Source organism: Chlorocebus sabaeus, chromosome 21 (genome assembly GCF_047675955.1).
Source record: "Chlorocebus sabaeus isolate Y175 chromosome 21, mChlSab1.0.hap1, whole genome shotgun sequence".
Classification (NCBI taxonomy): domain Eukaryota; kingdom Metazoa; phylum Chordata; class Mammalia; order Primates; family Cercopithecidae; genus Chlorocebus; species Chlorocebus sabaeus.
In genome coordinates, this window is record NC_132924.1 from 101,676,121 (window position 1) to 101,700,983 (window position 24,863).

Genomic DNA, 24,863 nt, shown 5'->3' on the forward strand with positions numbered 1-24,863 from the left:
TTTAGTAGAGACTGGGTTTCACCATGTTGGCCAGGCTGATCTCGAATTCCTCACCTCCCGCCAGGTGATCTGCCCATCTTGGCCTCCCAAAGTGCTGAGATTACAGGCGTGAGCCACGGTACCAGGCCAGAGATAACTTCTTACTGGTTTACCTTTCCTGTTAACATTTTGGAGCAAGATTACACATTCTCTGAAGGAAAATGCTAGTTACTTATAGGATTTAAGTAATAGTTGTATCTGATACCCTATCTGTATCAAGATGAGTCTCTTTTCATAGTGTCACTAGTGCTCTTCAGTTCTGATCACTCTCCTATGTTTTTTCATGACATGAACACAAACTGGGGAAAGACATTACTTGCTACCAAGTGATAATCTTTTCAATCCTTATAGGTGGTTACTTATAGGATTTAAGTAATAGTTGTATCTAACACCCTATCTGTATCAAGATGAGTCTCTTTTCATAGTGTCACTAGTGCTCTTCAATTCTGATCACTTTCCTATGTTGTATTCATGAAATGAACACAAACTGGGGAAAGACATTATTTGCTACCAAGTGACGATCTTTTCAGTCCTGCAAATAATAGAGCATAGGAGTGTACCAAGATTTCACTTCTGTTGGAAGTTTTGACTTCAACTTCATATTCCAAACTGGGCTGCTTACTTGGGTAACATTACATAGGATGATTTTGCCTCTGTAGTTAAGTGATTGCACCTTTAAACAGAAGTTTTCGTATCATGCCCATATTTTAAATCCATAAAGATGACAGATCTGGAAGAAAGACACTTACAAAGCTTCATAAAGCTACTGATCCTTTAGCTTCGTGGTTTTGCTTTATGATCTACATACTAACCCTCTCAGCTTATTAACATTCTCATAATCAGATATACATTCTTACCACATCATTTCCTCAGAGTTCTCTGTTTTCATGTAAAAATCCAGTTCAACATAGTATTTAAAAGCTGCTAGCCATTTTTTAGATACGCATCTTCCTGTCTTTTTGTGTTTTTTAAAAATAATCTTGCCTTGAGATATAAATGATCCCAGAACTTTTTTGATATCTTCTTATTGTTATCAAAAATGTTACTTTTTCTAAAAGCAGCTAAATTTTTTAAGTCTGATGTAAATATGAATTTTTAGAAAACCATGATTATTTACCAAGAATTGGAGTTTCTCTTCTGTAAGCAATAAAGAAAAATAAAGTTCAGCCACATCTTCACTAGAAAAAATAAAAATGAAAAAAACGAAAAACATAGTTTTACATGTTGTTTGATACAAAGAGTGGAGAACTTGGATAGGAGTGGATATTCACTCCTGAATTCTAACCATAGGCTGAAATCTACCTCTAAAGAGATAGGCTGAGTTTGCTTTTGGATCCAAGTGCACCAGCCTTGACTGTGTTGACCTTATACACGTGGCTTGTTACAGACCAGTAATGGACCATTTTTTTCAGTTGCTGGCCTGGCAGTTTTGTTTTGGAGACAATTTTTTATTTCTGTGCATTAGCCCTGGGCACACACCTGGCTAAGTCCAGAGTTCTGTGTCTTTTTAACCTTTTGCTGGATTTCTCTGCATTTTCTACAGAAAGATTGTAAGTAAAATAGATGGCGACAAGGACGGGTTTGTCACTGTGGATGAGCTCAAAGACTGGATTAAATTTGCACAAAAGCGCTGGATTTACGAGGATGTAGAGCGACAGTGGAAGGGGCATGACCTCAATGAGGACGGCCTCGTTTCCTGGGAGGAGTATAAAAATGCCACCTACGGCTACGTTTTAGGTAGGTCCCTACTATCTGGGGGAAAAAGCCTTGTGGAGCTGGCACCTTGAAACGTAACTGTTTTGTCTTGTAGAATGATTGTAGATAAAATAGACGCGGATAAAGATGGGTTTGTGACGGAGGGGGAGCTGAAATCCTGGATTAAGCACGCCCAGAAGAAATACATATATGACAATGTTGAAAACCAGTGGCAGGAGTTTGACATGAACCAAGACGGCTTAATCTCCTGGGATGAGTACAGAAACGTGACTTATGGCACTTACCTGGGTAAGGGGCAAGATGTCAGCCTGGCAGAGACCATGGTCTTGAGTCAAAGAAACAAATGGGTCACACAGTAAAGGAAAGGAAGCTTATCTTAAATACTTCAATTCAGTGCTAAGCTGATTCCCTTTATTAATTTTAAATTTGTATATTATGTATTTTTACATATGTTTAATTGTCGTTTTCTGAAGTCTGGTATCTTCTACATTTTTAGCATTTTACATATATTTTACCATTTTTTCTTTATGTCATCCCTCATAGAGACAATTTTTGGAGTAGATTCATTTAAAAGAATACGTTGGGCCGGGTGCCGATAGCTCACGCCTATAGGCACTTTGGGATGCTGAGGCGGGAGAATTGCCTGGGCCCAGGAGTTTGAGATCAGTCTGGGCAACATAGGGAGACCCTGTATCTACCAAAAAAAAAATTAAATTTAAATTAGCCAAGCATGGTGGCACATGCCTGTCCTAGATACTCAGGAGGCTGAGATGGGAGGATCACTTAAGCCCAGGAGGTTGAGGCAGCTGCAAGCCATGATTGCACTGCTGCGCTCCAGCCTTGGGGACAGAGCAAGACCTGTCAAAAAAAGAAAAAAGACACTATAAGGCTACATAGTTCCAACAGTGCAAAGCAAGGGGCTTTGAGATGTCTCTTGACATGGTCCCAATAAAGTGTTGTACCTAAAATTCAAACCAAATTAGATTTCTTTGTAACTGGTGAGAAGTCTTTCCTTAATAAAATAGCTTTCCTTGATAAAATTCAACTATTTCAGTATGTCTGCTTACTGAAGTTTGGAAATGAAAATTTCCCATTTGTTTTCTCTGGCACATGAGTTTATCAGCCTGCTTTGCAAATGCTTTAAGGCAAATAAATGTTAATTTGATTGCTTTTTGTTGATTTGATAGCTTGTATGCTCGGGCCACCTGTTAGTAATTTTCTTTTACTTGTAACACTTGCCTGCTGCTGAATACTAGGCAGTGTGTCTTACTGAGTTGATGACCCAGGGTGTTTTTATTCGTGAAATTCCTCTGTTGTATATGGTTACAGTTTAAGACCAGAACGTATTAATATAAATGGTACTTTCTCCATTTTAATCCTGGAAATTAGGCAACCTTCTGGGTTAAAGCAAGCGTTCTCTGCCACTGACTAACAGTGAGTGTATAATGGATCTGTTTTCCCACAGATAGCCAGCTGTCTGCGTTAATTACAGGACTGCATGCATTTCTGGTGAAGAGACTTTTATTTCTGTGTCAGGCTTGTTCTCTTTCCTAAGACTAAAGTGGCACTCTCTCTCAATGCTTGACACTTAGCCAAGAACCAAACATATCCTTCACCCAATTAAGAACACATGTATTAAACAGCACAGATGGAGAGGCATCCTGCTTCTTGCTCTGGCTGAGACCCAACACCTTCCTGATTTATTTGGAATTAATGATAAATATAAAGCAAAGAGTAGGCTATTGGTGATCTAAACAAAATGGTGTGTAAATAAATCTCAGCTCTGACCTAGGCACTCACTTGCTGCCCAGAATGATTCTTCAGCGCTGTGTATGATTATGTGCATAAAAATCTGTTGAGAGCTCTGTTGCCTCACAGGGCAGATGATTCAACGTAATGGGTATTTCTGCTGCCTGAGACTGCATAAGCTGAAGCACTGTCTGGAGAAGCAATGTCTTTATAAGGCATCTTTCCCCAGAGGCATGAGGGTGGACAGCACTGAGGGGGTCATGAGTTGGCTTAGAGAAGTGAGGAGGAGTATTTGTTACTGGGTGTTCTTGATTCAATTTGGAGTTCAGGTATAAATCATCGTAGCTCTTAGTTAAAATCTGTCTCAATGAATCCAATATCTATGAGAGAAAGGTTAACACTGTCTCTGCCACAAGTAAAATATGAAATACTGAGATCTACCCTGCCTATAACAAAACTAGATCAAGAGCCTACCTAAAGCTGTATACCGGCCAGCTAGGGCCAGAACTGGTGCTTAGGATAAATATGGCATTCCAAGCAGAGCTATAGGAATATAGGTTTTGTCATTAAAAATAAAGTTTTGGCCAGGCACAGCAGCTTCTGCCTATAATCCTAGCACTTTGGGAGGCCAAGGCAGAAAGGTTGCTTGAGTCCAGGAATTCAAGACCAGCCAGGGCAACAAAGCTAGGCCCCATCTTTACAAAAAAAAAATATATCAAAAAGTAGCCAGGAGTAGTAGTACTTGTCAGTAGTCCTAGCTACTTGGGAGGCTGAAGCAGGAGGATTGCTTGAGCCCAGGAGTCCAAGACTGCATTGAGCTATGACTGCACTGCACTCCAGCCTGGGCCACAGAACAAGGTCCTGACTCTATAAATTAAAAAAAAAAAAAAAACTATCTTCCTATTTCCATCCTTATGTATGTATGTGCATGTTGCTATTAGGCTATTTGAGTCCAGTCAACATGTTTTACCCCAAGGGAAGAGAGCACTTATGTAAGAATTTAGTCTTAAAGTATGTGGTCTTATTATGTTTCTTATTTATGTTACATCATACTGAAACTGTTTAGAAGAGACACCTTAGTATCTGAGAAAGGCTTGTTTGCCTTATATTCTCCATCTCAACCTATTATGGCTTTGAGAGAGAGAGAGAGAGAGAGAGAGAGAGAGAGAGAGAGAGAGAGAGAGTGTGTGTGTGTGTGTGTATGTGCGTGTACGTACGTACGTACAGGATCCCAAAGCCTTATGATTCATTAAGCTGTCTTACTGAATTTTTGATGCTCAATAAAGAATGAAGCTTCAAAATGCTCAACTCTCAAAACAGTACTTTAAACTGTGCTTACAGTGTGGAAAGATTGAACAGTCTCAAAGGTCAGCAGTAATGATGTTATTCTTAAAGGGGCCCTGTGGGTCTTTTTTATAAAACCAGTGTCATATCCTTTTTATGTAATCAATGTTGCAGGAACAACAATTTCTTAACATTAATGTGGTGTCTTTTACTTTTTAAAATATCTTCACCAAAAAATTTTCATGTCTGTTATCTTAATTCGGTTTATACAGGAACTCAGATTGGAAAAAAATTTTATTACTTTTCTGCAGTTAACTCCACATCTTTTCAGCTTAAAAAGCTTAATTTCGGCCAGGCGCAGTGGCTCACGCCTGTAATCCCAGCACTTTGGGAGGTTGAGGCGGGTGGATCACGAGGTCAGGAGATTGAGACTATCCTGGCTAGCACAGTGAAACCCCGTCTCTACTAAAAATACAAAAAAATTGCCAGGCGTGGTGGTGGGCGCCTGTAATCCCAGCTACTCAGGAGGCTCAGGCAGGAGAATGGCGTGAACCCTGAAGGCGGAGCTTGCAGTGAGCTGAGTTTGCACCACTGCTCTCCAGCCTGGGCGACAGAGCAAGACTCCATCTCAAAAAACAAAACAAAACAAAAAACTAAATTTCACTTTTCTATATTCTTATATAGAGACTAGGTAACTGCTGCTTGTGTAGCTCGGTGTCATAACAGATGGGTAGTTCCCAATTCAATTTGGTTGTAATCTAAGGGTTTTATTTTTTGTATGCCTTTGTCAAGTCATTATTGACATAAAGTGAACTGTATGTATTTAAGTGCACAATTGATGAGTGTTGACGTATGTATTTACCAGTGAAACCACCACTGCAATCAGGATAATGAGCGTATCCATTATCCCCCCAACATTTCCTCATGTCCTTTGGTAATCCTCATCCTCCCCATTCCCCTGTCCATAGGCAATCACTCATCTATTTTCTGTGACTTTAAATTCGTTTGCATTTTCTGGAATTTCACTTAAATGGGGGTGAACAATACCTGTAACTCTTGGTAGATTTGTGCGTTGACTGAAAAAAAAAGAACGTGACCTTCAAAGCGGTGGCATTCTATTGCTTGAATCCAAGTGTCCATTATATGAGGTAGAAGAAGGCCTTTGGTTTCTATCTTCTTAATGGGATCCTAATGTTTAATAAAAATAGCAATAACTGACATTTATTGAAAGCCAATTATGTGCCAGGCATTGTTTCTAAGCACTTAGATATATTTTCTCATTTAAACCTTACAACAATCCTGTGAAGCTGGCACCATTGCTATCTCCATTTTACAGATAAAAGAGACAAAGGCACAGGCCAAACAGCTAGAAAATGGTAGAGTTAAAACTCAGGCAGTGTGGGACTTGAGAGCCACCACTGCCTTCCAGATGTAACTAGAAAATTCAAGCCTTCTAGCAGCCTTAATACCAATAGTGAAGCATAACAGTGAGTTACATAGTTCAGGAGCCAGAGTTCCATGTGAACTTGGAGCTGACTCTGACATCCCAATACTGGAGCTGTAGCCCAAGACTAAGTGTCTTTGTACTGCTGCAGTTTTACCTGTGTAATCAGTTATTTCTTCATTGCATGGTTTATCTTTATTGGAAGTTTCCCACCCCACACATTTTCATGTTTTCTGAAAGCCTTTTAAGATTTGACCTAAATTTTTGTTTTCTAGATGATCCAGACCCTGATGATGGATTTAACTATAAACAGATGATGGTTAGAGATGAGCGGAGGTTTAAAATGGCAGACAAGGATGGAGACCTCATTGCCACAAAGGAGGAGTTCACAGCTTTCCTGCACCCTGAGGAGTATGACTACATGAAAGATATAGTAGTGCAGGTGGGTGAGAACAAGGATTCTGAACAGGGACTCAGTTTCTCTTTTTGTGGCTTATTCTGTCTTTCCCCTTTAGCCTTTCCTGTGTATTTGGCAGAGTGATATGCTATATAAGTACTGCCCAAATTCAGAATCCAAGGTCTGTCACTTTTTCTGTGACCTTGATCAAGGTGCCTTGGGCATTCTGTTTAGTATGATAATACCTCTATCATATAATATATTTTGCCATTTCATTGGCAGCTCCATATTGTAAGAATGGGGGGAAATCCTATTATTTAAAATATCCCATGACCAATAGTCAGACATCGAGTAATAACAGTGATACTAAAGAACTCTCACAGAAGGCAGTTACTAATAACATAGACTATCTATAGCTGTACACATAATCACTGGTCACATCTACTGTTAGTGTGACTTCTGCATGACTAAGGCTACCAGGTAGATCATCATGGGCGGGATGGGATAGTTTGTCATTAAGCAGTGTCAATGTTCTGCCAGGAAGACTCAGTTGTTCTAGATTGAAGCATAAGAAATTGCTCATGTTTTACCATTTCCTGGCTAGAAATGGTTTTAACCATACAGACACACATACGTACCTACATACATACATATATGTATGTGTATGTTTAATGAATAATAAATGTTTGCCTAAACTAGATACTTTCTTCTGGCAAATTCAGAGACTAACTTAATAGTCTCTTCTTTTTCTTTCCTGTTTAGGAAACAATGGAAGATATAGATAAGAATGCTGATGGTTTCATTGATCTAGAAGAGTATATTGGTAAGTCTCTGCTTCTAATGTTTTTCTTAGAAAAGCTGAGAAGCTTTGGAAGATGTATTTGCTGGCCAGGCGCAGTCGCTCACGCCTGTAATCCCAACACTTTGGGAGGCTGAGGCGAGCGGATCACCTGAGGTCTGGAGTTCAAGTCCAGCCTGGTCAACATGGTGAAACCCTGTCTCTACTAAAAATACAAAAAAATTAGCTGGGTGTGGTGGCGGGCGCCTGTAATTCCAGCTACTCAGGAGGCTGAGGCAGAAGAATTGCTTGAACCCAAGAGGCAGAGGTTGTAGTGAGCCGAGAACACACCATTGCACTCAACCTGGGCGACGAGTGAAACTCTGTCTCAAAAAAAAAAGAAAGATGTATTTGCCCATAGAAACAATTTACCCCAAGGGTCAATTCTCACTAGCTCATTAGCTGTCACCAGATCATTAACCAGACCAGTGTGATAGTGGGTTGTGATAAAGTATCCATAGCCACACTGCCCAATCAACATATAAATGTGAGCCCCATATGTAATTTTAACATTTCTAATAGCCACATTAAAAAGTAAAAAGAAACAGATGAAATTTCAACAGTGTGTTGAAATTCTAAAATACTGTAATTTCCACTTAATATAAATTATTGAGGGTTTTTTAAATACTTATAGCATATCCCAGCCACATTTCAAGTGCTCAGTAAGCACCTGTGGCTACCATCCTCAACAGCACAGATATAGCATATCCTGCATGCTCAATGGAACTGATGGTAAAGAGTTGCAGGGAGCCCAGACTGACATACGGAAACCCAGGGAAAGGAGATAGAGAATGGATTAAGAGATGGATAAATAAATGACGGGGAGTTGCTAATCCCTCTCGTAGCCATTCCTTTTTACTGTGTTCTGTTTATATTTTCTGTCTGATTCTCTGACTACTTTACTTTTGTTTTTTAAGTTTCTCCCTTTTGACATTTCCCTTTTTAGTGTCTAATTTTTTTTTCAAAAATTGTTTTGGATGTCACACCTTCAAGGCTAATTTCTCCCAAGTAAAGCTCTGTTTTATTATCGTCAGACTAATTTTAAGATATTCTCATTGCTTAAAAAGAAAAAAAAAAGCTGTCTTTCTTACCAAGTAGTTGAACAAATTGTTTCCCAATTACTGTGACAGAAATTAAAATGAGTAAAGGAGCTGGGTGTGGTGGCATACCCAGTTACTTGAGAGGCTGAGGCAGGAGGATCACTTGAGTCCAACAGTTCTGGACTGTAATCACAAGTTCATCATCAATATGGTGACCTCCTGGGAGCAGGGGATCACCAGGTTGCCTAATTACGGGTGAACCAGCCTAGGACAGAATCAGAGCAGGTCAGAATTGTGCTAATTAGTAATGAGGTTGTGCCTGTGGATAGCAACTGTACTCCAGCCTGAGCAACATAGCGAGACTCCATCTCTTTAAAAAAGTGAGTAAAGATGGAAAGTATAAGACTGTTACTACAAATGTCATTGTTACAAATACTTTGTTTAGAAAGATATTAGATATTTTAATATTTCACATACATATTGGGAATAACTTATTCTAGCACACCATTGGTTTTGTGTTTCAGATAAACCCGTTTGTTTTTAGACCTCTGATAGTTATCTGAAATGTTTATTTTAAGCCTGAAAGGAAGACTTAATCCTTACCTCTGTCACCTGTCATTAAACTGTGTGGAACAAGTCAGTTACTCCAATTGAATTACTCCTTGACTGTTCACCTTTCTTTTCTTAGGTTCAGTGACGTACTTTGAACTTTTCTTAAAGAAGGATGAGCAATAGAAGATAGGATAGGGTGTTTCCCTAAACGGTTTTTTTGGTTTTTTGTGTTTTTTTTTTGGAGAAGTTTATCAGGACAGTGGATAAACGCCTAGGTGCATTTACTGAGCCCAGGTTGATGTTTATAGGGTTTTCTACTTTTAAATGATTTAATCTTTTTATTCTTGGCTTTTGCCATTTTATTGCCATTGCTAAAACTGAGGAACTCTTTTGAACCTCCCAAGGAGAGGAATTTGTATAACTGTTAACTACGTCACTTATCAAGCATTGAGGCCAAATAAGGAGATATTTCTGTCTCCCTGTGTGTCATATAGATTCATGGACCAGAGGAGTTATATTTTGAAGTTACCAAAGCTACCTTGTGCATGTGTGCTTTTTTTTTTTTGTACAAGTCAGTAACTAATGCAAATACTTTTACATCTGGGGTGCTGGGCTTTGTAAACCTAAAATTCTCCCAAACAGTTATCTTTCAACTTCTAGTGCCCTGTTGAAGGAGATCATGAAGAAACAAAGTTCTTCGCCTCATAAATTTAGCATTGAAAAGACGCCCCCATCAGTGCCTGTGGAAACATAGGGAAAGAAGAAAAGAAAAAAAAACACCCAAAGTTATGCTGATAATTATTTTTATTTTTAAAATCTATTATAGAGCATTGCAGACATACACGATTTTTTTTTTTTTTTTTTTTTTGAGACAGTCTTCCTGTGTCGCCCAGGCTGGAGTGCAGTGGTGTGGCGTGATCTCCACTCACTACAACCTCTGCCTCCCAGGTTCAGGTGATTCTTGTGCCTCAGCCTCCTGAGTAGTTGGGATTACAGGCATGCACCAGCATACCTGGCTAATTTTTGTATTTTTAATAGAGGTGGGGTTTCACCATGTTGGCCAGGGTGATCTTGAACTCCTGACCTCAAGTAATCTGACCATCTCAGCCTCCCAAAGTGCTGGGATTACAAATGTGAGCCACTGCACCTGCCCAAAATTAGAATAGTATAATGAATCCCCATGTACCCATGCCTAACCTCAACAACAATCAACTTACAGCCAGTTTTTTTCTCAGCCACATCCACTTCCTTGCTTCCTTCTTACTTTGAAGTAAATCCCAATCATTATCTCATTTCATCTGTAAACATTTAGGTATATATGTCTAAAATGTATATGTGTTTCTAAAAACATTTTTTTAAAGGTAATATCAACCCAAGAAAATTAATAATCCCTTCAAATCATCAAATAGACTGAATCTTTTAAAAATAGAAATTCGGCCAAGCATGGTGGCTCATGCCTGTAATCCTAACACTTTGAGAAGCTGAGGTGGGCAGATCACAAGGTCAGGAGTTAGAGACCAGCCTGACCAACAAGGTGAAACCCCGTCTCTACTAATAATATAAAAATTAGCCAGGTGTGGTGGCATGTGCCTGTAATCCCAGCTACTCAGGAGGCTGAGGCAGGAGAATGACTTGAACCCGGGAGGCGGAGGTTGCAGTGAGCCAAGATCGCGCCAGTGCACTCCAGCCTGGGTCACAGAGCAAGACTCTGTCTCAAAATATAAAATAAAATAAAATAAAATAGAAATTAAAATAGTTTGTCATCTTTAGTCACCTAGCTTTAAAATGCACTTACATTGTAGTGTATTGTGTATTCTAACTTCCTTTAAAACCATATCTTTTAAGCATGTATCTATTTCCTAATTCAGAACTTTCCAATCCGTATCCTGTGAGTAAGTCTTCTTGGCCTTCAGGACAGCTCGGGCAGGGACCTGGTCCAGTAGACCATACAAGTACTACATTTTCTGAATGTGCTGTAGCATGGGAAAAAATTGGCAAGTCCCACTTTGAGGAACTTCTCTTGTGAGGTTAAGACAGAGGAGTACTTCTACCCTTAACACTCAAGGTCAGGAAAGTGGCAGCACTGACTAAATACCTTTGCTTAGCACTTGGAGGAACTATTTAGACTTCTCTTTAGGTGTTTTCCCGTACCTTACATGCAATGCAGTTACACTTAACTTAGATGTCATGTAACTCAAGCATTTTCAGACTTGTTCACTTACATAACTCCTCAAAGAATTTGACCAACAGCTTTCCCTTTGTGTTTTAAAGCTGGCATCTGAAATATTTAATTAAGAAATTTAAACAGTTATAAAGAATAGCCTCTGTTGGGCCGGATGCTGTAGCTCATTCCTGTAATCCGAGAACTTTGGGAAGCTGAGGCAGGTGAATCACCTGAGCCCAGGAGTTTGAGACCAGCCTGGACAACATGGCGCAACCCTGTCTCTACAAAAAATACAAAAAAAAAATAGCCGGACATGGTGGCGTGTGCCTGTAGTCCCAGCAACTCAGGAGGATCACTTGAGCCTGAGGGTTTGAGGTTGCAGTGCACCGTTATTGCACCAGTGCACTCCAACCTGGGCAACAGAGCAAGACCCTGTCTCAAAAGAGAAAAAGAATAATCTCTGTTGGTGATAAGCGTTGATATTTTGAAAGTAATTCTGAAAGAAATCTATAAAATTTAAATACAAAATACCATAGCAACTTCTATAATTTGAACACGCCAACTTTAAAAAGATAATCAGGAAATTTAAATTCAGTCTGAGTATTAGATGATACCAAGGGATTGATTTTGTAAAATATGAAAGTGGCATTGTGGGTATATAAGAAAATATCCATAATTTTTTACATTTATTTTCTTTTCTTTTTTTTTTTTTGAGACGGAGTCTCGCTCTGTCGCCCAGGCTGGAGTGGTGCAGTGGCCGGATCTCAGCTCACTGCAAGCTCCACCTCCCGGGTTTACGCCATTCTCCTGCCTCAGCCTCCCGAGTAGCTGGGACTATAGGCACACGCCACCACGCCCAGCTAGTTTTTTGTATTTTTTAGTAGAGACAGGGTTTCACTGTGTTAGCCAGGATGGTCTTGATCTCCTGACCTCGTGGTCTGCCCGTCTCGACCTCCCAAAGTGCTAATTTTTTACATTTCTTAATAGTTAAAAAGGAAATGTTTCTTTGGTACTGTATTTTTTTTTTTTGCCCCTTTTTTTTTTTTTTTTTTTTTGAGACGGAGTCTCACTCTGTGGCCCAGGCTGGAGTGCAGTGGCCGGATCTCTGCTCACTGCAAGCTCTGCCTCCCAGGTTTACGCCATTCTCCTGCCTCAGCCTCCCGAGTAGCTGGGACTACAGGCGCCACCTCGCCCGGCTAGTTTTTTGTATTTTTTTTTAGTAGAGACGGGGTTTCACCGTGTTAACCAGGATGGTCTCGATCTCCTGACCTCGTGATCCGCCCGTCTTGGCCTCCCAAAGTGCTGGGATTACAGGCTTGAGCCACCGCGCCCAGCCAATTGCCCTTTTTTTTGTTTAAATTTATAGGGATTTGGGGATATTTATACTACTTATCAGTCACCACATGGTATTGTCTTGAAAAAATAAATGAATAAACTGTTCACCAACTTGGACATTTTACACTCTTCCTATTTCTTCTTTTTTAAAGACAAGAGTCTCATTCTGTTGCCCATGTTGGTGTGCAGTGGCACAATCACAGCAGCCTTGATCTCCAAGGTAGGGAGATCAAGTGATCCTCTCACCTCAGTTGGTACCACAGAAGAGCATCACCACACCCAGCTAATTTTTGTTATTATTATTATTGTAGACATGGGTCTCCCTACGTTGCCCAGCCTGGTCTGGAAATCCTGGGCTCAAGAGCTCTACCTGCCTTGGCCTCCCAAAGTGCAGGGATTATACATGTCAGCCACCTGGCCTCCTACTTCTTTTTTTCTTTTTCTTTTTGAGACAGGGTCTTGCTCTGTCGCCTAGGCTGGAGTGCAGTGGCGTGATCATGGTTCACTGCAGCCTCGACCTCCCAGGCTCAAGCCATCCTCCTGCCTCAGCCTCCCAAGTAGCTGGGACTGTAGGTGTGCACTGCCATGCCTGGCTAATTTTTGTATTTCTTGTAGGTGTTTTGCCATGTTGCCCAGGCTGATCTCAGGCTCATGAGTCAGCCTTCTATTAGATACATTTGCAGTTTACTTCCTCAACAGAATTATATTCTGACATATTTTGTCTTGAAAGCCTTAGTCATTTTGACATTCTTATTTGCAAGAATATTGTGTATGTAAATTGAAATATGGAAAAGGGTTTTCTGAGATTTGGCTCTTAAGTGTTTTTAGAGTCTTCTGGGTTAAGTTACTATTACAATTATTAATACACAGCTGAACAAAATAACATGTATTGCAAATGTTTTATGTTTACATATTTTTTAAATGCATTTCTTTGACACTTTTTTTTTTCAAATAGTTTCATATCCATGGGTGACAATTACTTATCGCTAGAGTGAAACGGGATTCAGCATCAATTCCTAATTTTTATTTTTAGAGGAAGTACTAACAGACCTTGTTTACATTAGTAAATAAGTTGATGGAAGTGGAAGTTTTGTCATAGCAATGTCGCTTAGTTCTTGGAAGTCCTTTTGAGTTACATGCCAGAAATCATGTAATCTATCATCAAAAATTATGGGGTTTTTTTTGTTTGTTTTAAGGTAGAGTCTCGCTCTGTCACCCAGGCTGGAGTGCAGAGGCATGATCTTGGCTCACTGCAACCTCTGCCTCCCAGGTTCAAGCTATTCTCCTGCCTCAGCCTCCCCAGTAGCTGGGAATTACAGGCGTGGGCCACCACGCCCAGCTAATTTTATTTTTTATTTTTAGTATGGATGGGGTTTCACCATGTTGGCCATGCTGGTCTCAAACTCCTGATCTCAAGTGATCCACCCGCCTCAGCCTCCCGAAGTGCTGGGATTACAGGCGTGAGCCACTGCATCCGGCCCAAAAATTATGTTTAATGATCCCTTAGCTAAAACTCAGGCCATTTTTCAAGGTTTTTTGTTTTGTTTTGTTTTGTTTAGCAAATAATTTAAAACCTTTTGACATGCAGAAGAATTTATTCATTTTTTTCAGACATTTGCATTCTGAAGACTGACACTAGTATTTCTTTTTCTTTTTCTTTTCTTTTTTCTTTTTTTTTGAGACGGTGTCTTGCTCTGTCGCCCAGGCTAGAATGCAGTGATATGATCTTGACTCTCTGTAACCTCTGCCTCTTGGGTTCAAGTGATTCTCCTGCCTCAGCTTCTCGAGTAGCTGGGATTACAGGCATGCACCACCATGCTCAGCTAATTTTTGTGTTTTTAGTAGAGATGGGGTTTTTGCCGTTTTGGCCAGGCTGGTCTCAAACTCCTGACCTCAGGTGATGTGCCTGCCTCGGCCTCCCAAAATGCTGGGATTACAGGTGTGAGCCACCATGCCCGGCAAGACACTGGTATTTCTAATTGTTTCTTTTTCATTATCTTGGAGCTTTTTACGCTGTAGTTTCAAAATGATGAAAATATGCCTTTCTTTTATGAAGTGGGACAAGGGCAGTTGTGAAAGGGGGGAGATGGGGAAAAAACCTTGATGGCCAGAGGTACATTCTTATGAAGATTAAGTTTTGGAAAAAACTATATGTGGAACTAAGTATCTGGAATTTGATTCTCTCGACTGATCTTTCTCAGTGTACTCCTTGACAGTGTTCCTGTTTCCCCAGGGGCATGCTTGTCCCAACTGAAGGCCACTGGTATAATGGACTCTTTGTAGTAATTGGGCTACACCTTTCTAAAACAAGTGGTCCAGTTTAATTAGCTACCTTAGGGTGAAATGAAATGTAGGGAACGAGTCTAAATCTTTCTTGATGGTAGTTCTCTCCTCTTATTTCTGCATTTATTAAAGTATAAGGACTCCTTGCTCTCATGTGACTTAAAATCAGCAGCTGGAAATATTCTTGTTGCAAGATAAGTAATTAAGCCTCAGGAAAATACCTTGCTTTCTAAACTCTCTCTGGCCTAAAATACCCTCGCAGCTGCCGTTGGGTTCCAAACAAATGGATGAGGAAAAAGGGTTAGGCCAGATTAGCATGAGGCAGTTTTTGGGAAAAGACAAACCCTTCTTTTGTATGTATGTCTGTGTGCCCAGGTGACATGTACAGCCATGATGGGAATACTGATGAGCCAGAATGGGTAAAGACAGAGCGAGAGCAGTTTGTTGAGTTTCGGGATAAGAACCGTGATGGAAAGATGGACAAGGAAGAGACCAAAGACTGGATCCTTCCCTCAGACTATGATCATGCAGAGGCAGAAGCCAGGCACCTGGTCTATGAATCAGACCAAAACAAGGTAAGTCTGGCCAGGCCCACACAATCTATCCTTGATTGAAGTATGCTTCTAGGGGATCACCTAAACAGTTTATGTTAAGGTGCAAAGAGCATTTAGGGTCTTAATTAGTCTTAAGTCAGCCAAGTATCTGAATCTGGTGATTAAAACCTTTCAGGGCAGCACAAGCTATCTGATCTCATTTTAGAAATCCCTTTGCCCAGTGCTGATAGCATTGTAGGAAATCTGGCTTCAGAAAAGAGCCTTTGTGTGTAGCCTGTGCCCAGCATGCATCATCACGTATTTTTAGATCCCCAGGAATTTTTTTTTTTTTTTTTTGCTTTGTTACTTCATTTGTTCCTTTACCTGTCACAGGCCCATTCTGTCTACTCAGAGCTGGTTGTTTCCTTCTTAAATCAAATATGCTTTTTTTTTAATTGGGTCCTTTGTGTAGGCTATAAATCAGCTTTTCTTTGGAGCCGGTTCAAATTGTCCTTGATCAATTAGTTATCTGAGGTATTTTGTTCAAAGTAGTGTCCCTAAGCCCAGTCACCTGTGTCAGAGATTTGAATGCCTTGCTTGGAGTAAGCTGAAAATCAGTCTAAAAATGGAGATTTTTAGTGTTCTGAGTATACTTTTGTCTAGGCTAGTCTTCAATTTCAAATTCAGTTTTTTATCTTAGAGCCTTTTTAAGTGTTGATCTGCTTTAAGTTCTTGCTCAAAGTCACTTTAGTAGCCAGGTGTTGTGTCCTGAGATGTATGAGAAAAGGAAATGCATGTAGTCATCCCCGTCTAGGAGATGTTCCATATTTTTCTCTAAAGGGAGAGTATTCTCCTCATGAAGGCTTTATTTCTATCATTGAGTTGTTGTGTTATATTCTTTCCACCCTTTCACTTTTAACTTTCTTGATAAAAGAAATGTTTAATGGGCCTGGCACGATGGCTCACGCCTGTAATCCCAACACTTTGGGAGGCCGAAGCAGGCAGATCACCTGAGGTTGGGAGTTCGAGACCAGTCTGACAAACATGGAGAAACCCCGTCTCTACTAAAAATACAAAATTAGCTGGGCATGGTGGCGCATGCCTATAATCCCAGCTACTCGGGAGGCTGAGGCAGGAAAATCACTTGAACGCAGGATGTGGAGGTTCCGGTGAGCTGAGATTGCGCCATTGCACTCCAGCCTGGGCAACAAGAGCGAAACTCAGTCTCAAAAAAAGAAAAAGGGGATGTGTAATTGCTGTTTTCTTCCCTCTTTGTACGTATGTGGGGGGAATGAGGGCTGAGTTCACACTTAATTTAGTAGAAGTGAGAATCTTAACTCCTGATTAACCCCGATTCTTCTATAACAGTGTTTCTGAATTTTTAATGGGAAATATGTTCTGCTTCAATTCATTGCTATCTCTAATTTCAGGATGGCAAACTTACCAAGGAGGAGATCGTTGACAAGTATGACTTATTTGTTGGCAGCCAGGCCACAGATTTTGGGGAGGCCTTAGTACGGCATGATGAGTTCTGAGCTGCGGAGGAACCCTCATTTCCTCAAAAGTAATTTATTTTTACAGCTTCTGGTTTCACATGAAATTGTTTGCGCTACTGAGACTGTTATTACAAACTTTTTAAGACATGAAAAGGCGTAATGAAAACCATCCCGTCCCCATTCCTCCTCCTCTCTGAGGGACTGGAGGGAAGCCGTGCTTCTGAGGAACAACTCTTACTAGTACACTTGTGTTTGTAGATTTACACTTTGTATTATGTATAACATGGCGTGTTTATTTTTGTATTTGTTCTCTGGTTGGGAGTATGATATGAAGGATCAAGATCCTCAACTCACACATGTAGACAAACATTAGCTCTTTACTCTTTCTCAACCCCTTATATGATTTTAATAATTCTCACTTAACTAATTTTGTAAGCCTGAGATCAATAAGAAATGTGCAGAAGAGAGAAAAGGAAAAAAATATATACTCCACAATTTATATTTAGAGAGAGAACACTTAGTTTTGCCTATCAAAAAGTCCAACATTTCATAGGTAGTAGGGGCCACATACTACATTCAGTTGCTACACGTCCAGCAACTGAACCTGCCATTACCTGGGCAAGGAAAGATCCCTTTGCTCTAAGAAAGCTTGGCCCAAATTGATTTTCTTCTTTTTCCCCTTGTAGTACTGACTGTTGGCTAATTTTGTCAAGCACAGCTGTAGTGGGAAGAGTTAGGGCCAGTGTCTTGAAAATCATTCAAGTAGTGAATGTGATCTCTTTACAGAGCTATAGATAGAAACAGCTGTAAAACTAAAGGAAAAATACAAGTGTTTTCAGGGCAAACATTTTTTTCTCAGTATGCATCTGTTGAAATGCTCACGACTTAATTATTTGCCTGTTGAAATCACTGTAAATGCCCCAATCCAGTTCCTCTTCTTCCCGGGTGTGCCAAGGAATTAATCTTGGTTTCACCACAATTAAAATTCACTCCTTTCTAATCATGTCATTGAAAGTGCCTTTAACGAAAGAAATGATGACTGAATGGGAATTCTCTTAAAAAACCCTAAGATTAAAAAAAGACTATTTGGATAACTTATAGGAAAGCCTAAAACCTCCCAATATAGTGGGGATTTTTTTCTTCTTTCCTTTCTCTTTTGGACAATAGTTAAATTAGCAGTATTAGTTATGAATTTGGTTGCAGTGTTCTTATCTTGTGGGCTGATTTCCAAAAACCACATGCTGCTGAATTTACCAGGGATCCTCATACCTCACAATGCAAACCACTTACTACCAGGCCTCTTTCTGTGTCCGCTGGAGAGCTTGAGCTCACACTCAAAGATGAGAGGACCTACAGAGAGGGCTCTTTGGTTTGAGGACCATGGCTCACCTTTCCTGCCTTTGACCCATCATACCCCATTTCTTCCTCTGTCCCTCTCCCCGCTGCCCAAAAAAAAAAAAAAAAGGAAAAATTTATCATGAATCAACAGGTTTTCAGTCCTTATCAGAGAGAGAGATGCGGAAAGAGCTAAAGAAACCACCCTCTGTTCCCGACTGTACTTCACCCATATTTTATGCAACACAAACACTGTCCTTTTGGGTCCCTTTCTTACAGATGGACCTCTTGAGAAGAATTATCATATTCCACGTTTTTAGCCCTCAGGTTACCAAGATAAATATATGTATATATAACCTTTATTATTGCTATATCTTTGTGGATAATACATTCAGGTGGTGCTGGGTGATTTATTATAATCTGAACCTAGGTATATCCTTTGGTCTTCCACAGTCATGTTGAGGTGGGCTCCCTGGTATGGTTAAAAAGCCAGGTATCATGCAACTTCACCCCAGCCTTTGTACTGAGCTCTTGATAATGGATATACTCTTTTCAGTTTAGTCCCAATATAGGGTAATGGAAATTTCCTGCCCTCTGGATTCCCCATTTTTACTGTTAAGAAGACCAGTGATAATTTAATAATCTACCAACTCTGGCTTAGTTAAGTGAGTGTGAACTGTGTGGCAAGAGAGCCTCACACCTCACTAGGTGCAGAGAGCCCAGACTTTATGTTAAAATCACGCACTTGAAAAGCAAACCTTAATCTGCTAAGACAGCAGGAGGCATTGTACGGTAATCTTGAATGATCCCTTTGGATTTTTTTTTTTGGTTTAAATCAAGCCTGAGGCTGGTGAACAGTAGCTACACACCCATATTGTGTGTTCTGTGAATGCTAGCTCTCTTGAATTTGGATATTGGTTATTTTTTATAGAGTGTAAACCAAGTTTTATATTCTGCAATGCGAACAGGTACCTATCTGTTTCTAAATAAAACTGTTTACATTCATTATGGGGTATGTATGACCTTCATTTTCTAAGAAATAGAACTGTAGCTTAGGAGTATGGATGCTGTAAAATGTCAGAAAGGGAACTCTCCTTGAAGTTCTCCCAAACTCAGAGACAGCACTGCCTTCTCCTAAATGGTTATTCTTTTCTCCCTGTTTTCTGGTATTTTCTAGCATCCTTCTCACCAGAGCCATGACCTTTCTTTACTTTCATTAGGCTGTATAACTGGAGAGACCTGCTGCTCGTTATATAATTATCTGATACCAAACACAAGCGATTCTGAATGTACACACATGTTTATCTTGATTTTTATTTCAAAAAGGCTCTTTTTGGGGGGCCTGGAGGGAGAGTATAGAGCATAAGGTAAAACAATTTTATTTAACATTATGGTATTGTTTACAAATGGTACTAAGACATGCAAATTCATTTTGAGAACCTCAAGAGAATTAAACTATTAACTTTAGTAAACACACAGTTTAAGACAAATACAAAGGTTTAGCCAAATGCAATGGGGAGGAAGCACCTGGAATAATTTGTGCTTGCTCAGGGGCTTGTGGACATGGTTGTTCCTGCCAAAGCTGTAGCAGTTATCCAGAAGTTCTTTCAAACATATTTGGGACCACTAACGTTTTTTGTTTTTGGGGGGTTTTTTTCTTTATGTCTTTCCCATTTCTAAGGTGTTTTCTTAAGTTTGTTCTAATTCAGTATATATCATCTCAGAATGGATCCCCAGCAGGAAAAAAAAAAAAGTTACTAAAAAGGAAAGTATCCATACACTGAAAACTTAAAGCCATATTCCTTTTTAGTTGCCTTGTATGTAAAAATCAGTTCTCCAAGTGCTGTGAATGGTGCCACTTAGGAGTAGAAACTGATGATTGTTGAAATGGCCTTTGTGTGGCCTGAAATAGACCCAGTGGAAACAGTAGCTTTGTAGGCAAGAAGGCAATAGTAAGAAAATGAAAAATTGACTCCCCAAACTGCCATCACTCCTCTTTTTTGTGTTTTTAGTAGTTTGGTTTCTGACAGAGACAATAGAAACTTACTTAAAATTTAATTCTAGTTGTTGCAAACAGGTCAATATTGGGTCCTCAGTTGGGGCCAACTTGGCTAGACGAGACAGTAGAAACTTCTGTTTTCTGGGAGCTGCTTATGTCGGATTCGTCTGTCATGGCCTTCCCACACACCATCTTCATGATGTGAGCTTGGAACTGGAGAGAAAGGCACAATTGGAGATAGCCTTGGCAGACAAGGAAGTATGGGAAAAAAGACCTCATTCTGGCCGGGCGCGGTGGCTCAAGCCTGTAATCCCAGCACTTTGGGAGGCGGAGACGGGTGGATCACGAGGTCGGGAGATCGAGACCATCCTGGCTAACACGGTGAAACCCCGTCTCTACTAAATATTACAAAAAACTAGCCGGGCGAGGTGGCGGGTGCCTGTAGTCCCAGCTACTCGGGAGGCTGAGGCAGGAGAATGGCGTGAACCCGGGAGGCGGAGCTTGCAGTGAGCCGAGATCTGGCCACTGCACTCCAGCCTGGGCGACAGAGCAAGACTCCGTCTCAAAAAAAAAAAAAAAAAAAAAAAAAAAAAGACCTCATTCTGTGTATCACCAAAGCCTTGCACAGTGCTTTGTACCAGAATGCCCTTACGTGGTTCTGAATCTATCTTCCCCGTCGTGAAAACTGTCTAGATCCCAGTCTAGAACAACTCCAGGGTCTATGGTAATCCTAAATATTCTGGTCAAGTCTGAGACCTCACTGTTTGTAAATTCACAAACCATCCTGCTTCATAAAAGCACTGCCAACAGAGGCCCCTCCATTACTAGCAGGTGCTCCCAGCTGGAAAGGACTGCCAATTCTGTTCTATCCAGGGAGGTTTCAAATTATTTTTGAGTCTACCTCTGGGATTGAGGAAACAATACCATCTGAAAGTAGGGTTTTTGCCACTTAGGGTTTGGTGTTTATTAGCTCAGATTTCAGGATAGGGGATAGGCGATCCCCCAGTACTTTCAGATGATAAGATATTTTAGAGATTTATGCATGTGGTACGATTTCTGTGCTTCACACATGCTCATGCAGGCTAAAAGTTGGAAGGGAAATGATTAAGAACTTATTAAATGAAAGGACTGGAAATTCAGAGGAATCTTTTTTTTTTAAAGTTCCAGTATATATGTGCAGGATGTGCAGGTTTGTTACATAGGTAAACATGTGCCATAGTGGTTTGCTGCACGAGTTTTTCAATAAAGTGCTTTCGCTCATCCTTTTCTTTGGAGCAACTTCGTTTTCCTGACTCAAGTTATTTTCCTCTGGGGTTCTATTTTCTCGTCTTGATAACCCTGCCTTCCTCCCTGTGCTTACCAAGGGCTTCCCAACCTCCTCAGGGGTTTTGTGGCTTCCCTCGTCTACTCCTAGAAACCTGAGTAGAGTCCAGGGTGCTCTGAGTTAAAAGTCAAGAAGAACCAGGGTCTTCTGGACCACAGGAATGTGAATAGAGAGCTTTACCTGCTTATTCATGAAGCAGTAGATGATGGGATTGTAGATGCAAGCACTCTTGGAGAAGAATGCAGGAATGGTGACAAGCCGTAAGTCCAGCCCATGGTTACGGTTGTTGACCATGTACATGGCGAAGGCTGCATAGGGCACGTAGCAGACACAGAAGGATCCTACCATCACAACCACCATGCGGCTCACCTCCCGTTCAGCCTTCTGGGTCGTAGCTGACTCCTGCTGCTGAGCTGCAACCTGGGGTGAAGACAGAGAGCATCACATCCCTCTTTTTCCTGGCCCTCTGGATGCTTTTTTTTTTTTTAATTTTTTTAATTTTTTAATTTTTTTTTTTTTTTTTTTTTGAGACTGGAGTCTCGCTCTGTTGCCCAGGCTGGAGTTGCAGTGGTACGATCTCAGCTCACTGAACCTCCACCTCCCGGGTTCAAGTGATTCTTTTGTCTGAGCCTCCTGAGTAGCTGGGGTTAAAAGCGCATGCCACCACACCCAGCTAATTTTTGCATTTTAGCGTTTTACGATGTAGGCCAGGCTGGTCTGGAACTACTGACCTCAGGTGACCCGCCTGCCTCGGCCTCCCGAAGTGCTGGGATGATAGGTGTTAGTCACTGTGCCCGGCCTCTGGATACTTTTCTATGGGATGGGGGAGGGGACGTCCACTCTGAATGCCTCTTTTCTGCCCCATCTCCTGACCTGGTTCCTTTGGATCTCCATCATTCTCCCTCCTTCCACTTCCTTTGCTGCTTTTAGATACCCTCTCCGGCTATGGACATTTCTAGGCATCTTATGTTCCAGAGCACTCTTCCTTCTGATGTGGAGCCCCAAACCCATTCCTCCCTGACTATCAAATGCCACTCACAGCTTTCAGGGCCCTCAGCAGCTGAGTGTAGGAGAAGCAGATGAGGGAGAGAGGCACAATGAAGCAGAAGATGAAGAGGAACCACGTATAGGACTCGCTGCGGTATTTGGTGCCCACGGTGTACCAGTCAGGGCCACAGGAACACTGCAAGCCCTCAGGGATGAACCTGCAAAGGACCAAACACTTGCTCACTGGACTCTCCACAAGAGTTAGTGCAGTGGGAGCTGAGATGCCTGGATTGTGTTCTCCACTTAGAACCCAGAGACTGCCCAAAGGCTTCAAGCAGGGGGGTTTTCTGTCCTGACTGGGAGAAGCTACAGCAATTCCAACTGCAGAGTAAACGCTAGCACTCGTCTCCCACTGCCCTTTCACCTCATACTACAACTCTTTAAAAAGTAGAGGTCAAAGATTAAATAGTTATACCCAAGCTCTCTTTCCACCCACATCAACCTGAGCTAATTAAGTCAGCATCGCTGCCCTGCACTCTCACCGGCTCCAGCCAAAGAAGGGTGGGATGGAGACGCCAATACCAATGATCCAGGTAGCCAGGACCACCGTCAGTGCATGCTTGGAGCTGAAGCGGAAGTTGCCGAAGGGCTTACAGATGACAATGTAGCGCTCAAAGGCCAGGAAGGCCAGTGACCAGCCTGTCACCAGACCTGTGGTGAAATGTGAGGATAATGGGGTAGACAGGGCCCCACCCAGCCTGGCTGGCAGAGTGGCAGACAGATTGGGTAGAGCAAGCACAGAGAGACAGGACTGGACTGACATTTGGAGTGAAGACACAAACATCCTATTTTGGCCAAACTTGTAGTCTGGGTTGCTTTGTACCCCAGTATTTTAAAAAGCACCAGACTCATTTCCCCCAGACTCCTCTTTAAGGACCCCCTCCAGTGGAGTAGCAACCTTTGCCTTCCTGTAACCCCTTTTCCCCTGCAGTACCTGCTACAGTGCCCAGGAAGGCCTCGAAACCACAAACATGGCGACCAAAGACGAAGTATCCTTTACAGCTGTTGACAAAGACAGGGAAGACAGAGAAGATGCAGAGGAGGAAGCCTCCAAAGGACACGTTGACCAGAATGTAGTTGAGGGGCTGCCGCAACTTTTTGTAGCGCACTGTGGCCACCAGCACCATGGCATTGAGTGGAAACCCTGCAAGGAAGACAGTGCCCATGAAAGCTGCCTGGAGGTAGAAGGCCCAGACAGGGGCAATGTGGTACTGAGGCCCATCCCACGGCTTCACTGAAGTGATATTTTTGAACAGATAAAACTCCTCGTCCTCTGACATCTTTCTCATGGATGCCCCACACCCCCCTCTGAGTCCTCTTATAGGTGATCCTCCCACCCCAGAAAACCCCTCCTCTGAAAACACTTGGGCTCTGTGAATGATCAATACTAATCCTAAACCTCCCAAGGACAAAGTTTGGGATTAGAAATCGCTAAACCACTACCTAAACCTTTTGTGGCCCCAAAGCTGATTATGTTCTTCAGAGGATAAAAGATTGGGCTCAAATAATCTGGATATGCAATGCTGGGTGCTGGAATGAATAGAAGTGAACTCCCTGAGGTCTGGGAGGTGCTGACCCATATTCACTGAAGATGCTTCCACCTTTTTGCTGTTCTTTTAATGGGGCTATAGAAAGGGCACGCCTTTTGTTTTGGCTTCTGGCACAACTGTATCGGTTAAGTTTTCCTCACCTCATCTGCCCCTTTGTGGAAGGTGCCCATTTTAATTCTCCTGAGAGGCTGGGAACCAGCCTCGGGCTGGAGGAAAGGGCTGGGAGTGGGAAGTGCCCTGGAAGCACATCAGTAAACAGCCTTGATGGAACAGGACTTAGGCAACTTGACAATGCCTAGAGGTCTAGGGCATCCCTGAGCCAGGCTGCCTCCATTTCTTTGCGTTGAATCTACTCAAAGAGTGTGCCTTTCCTACTCAGACCTCCAGCCAGGGAGGCGGGTCTGTTCACTGTCCTCACGCCATGTTCATGCCCACCCCTACCCTCAGCTCAACAAGTCACCACAGTCTTCCTCCTGTCTGTTCATTGAAGTCTTACCTAGCCCTCACAGCCTACCTCACAAAGACCTCTTCTGTGCAGCCCACCCCAGTGACAAGTTCCACCTGCACTTGTACTCGGTACTATACTTTAGGCTTTATGAATGAATCTTTTCCACCTCAGCAGATCATAAATATATAGATGAGTTAAATGTGACACGCTTTAGGTATAAATAAGTTAAAAAGTGAAAGGATGGTCCAGTAATGGCAGAAAGGTTTATTAGATGAATGCACCCTTAGGCA

General features: G+C 41.6%; 2 protein-coding genes across 3 annotated transcripts in view; one reads left to right on the forward strand and one right to left on the reverse strand.

The window, feature by feature from the left end:
- CALU (calumenin) overlaps positions 1–19,210 on the forward strand; it is a 32,939-nt gene extending 13,729 nt beyond the window's left edge. The window contains exons 3-7 of one of the 2 annotated variants that reach the window (XM_007982852.3): positions 1,583–1,776; positions 6,508–6,674; positions 7,392–7,452; positions 15,217–15,416; positions 16,805–19,210. In XM_007982852.3, the coding sequence (XP_007981043.1) occupies positions 1,583–1,776; positions 6,508–6,674; positions 7,392–7,452; positions 15,217–15,416; positions 16,805–16,909 (727 nt within the window). In that variant the 3' untranslated portion in view covers positions 16,910–19,210. Of the gene's footprint in view, positions 1–1,582; positions 1,777–1,849; positions 2,044–6,507; positions 6,675–7,391; positions 7,453–15,216; positions 15,417–16,804 lie in introns of both variants that reach the window. The other variant, XM_007982853.3, reaches the window with a different exon arrangement.
- Positions 19,211–20,287: 1,077 nt separating this feature from the next.
- OPN1SW (opsin 1, short wave sensitive) lies at positions 20,288–23,921 on the reverse strand. Its single transcript, XM_007982851.3, has 5 exons — positions 23,510–23,921; positions 23,058–23,226; positions 22,568–22,733; positions 21,709–21,948; positions 20,288–20,417 (listed from the first exon to the last, which is right to left on the reverse strand). The coding sequence occupies exons 1-5, from the start codon at positions 23,862–23,864 to the stop codon at positions 20,298–20,300; spliced, it is 1,050 nt and encodes a 349-aa protein (XP_007981042.1). The 5' UTR covers positions 23,865–23,921; the 3' UTR covers positions 20,288–20,297.
- Positions 23,922–24,863: the final 942 nt, after the last annotated feature.

Bases quoted from the DNA above. Each gene is read 5' to 3' on its own strand.
- OPN1SW (XM_007982851.3), bottom strand. From the start codon at position 23,864: ATGAGAAAGATGTCAGAGGACGAGGAGTTTTATCTGTTCAAAAATATC. The intron at 22,734-23,057 runs GTGAGAGTGCAG...GGTCCTTTGCAG, and splicing joins CCCTTCTTTGGCTGGAGCCG to GTTCATCCCTGAGGGCTTGC. The intron at 21,949-22,567 runs GTGAGTGGCATT...TCTTCACCCCAG, and splicing joins TGCTGAGGGCCCTGAAAGCT to GTTGCAGCTCAGCAGCAGGA.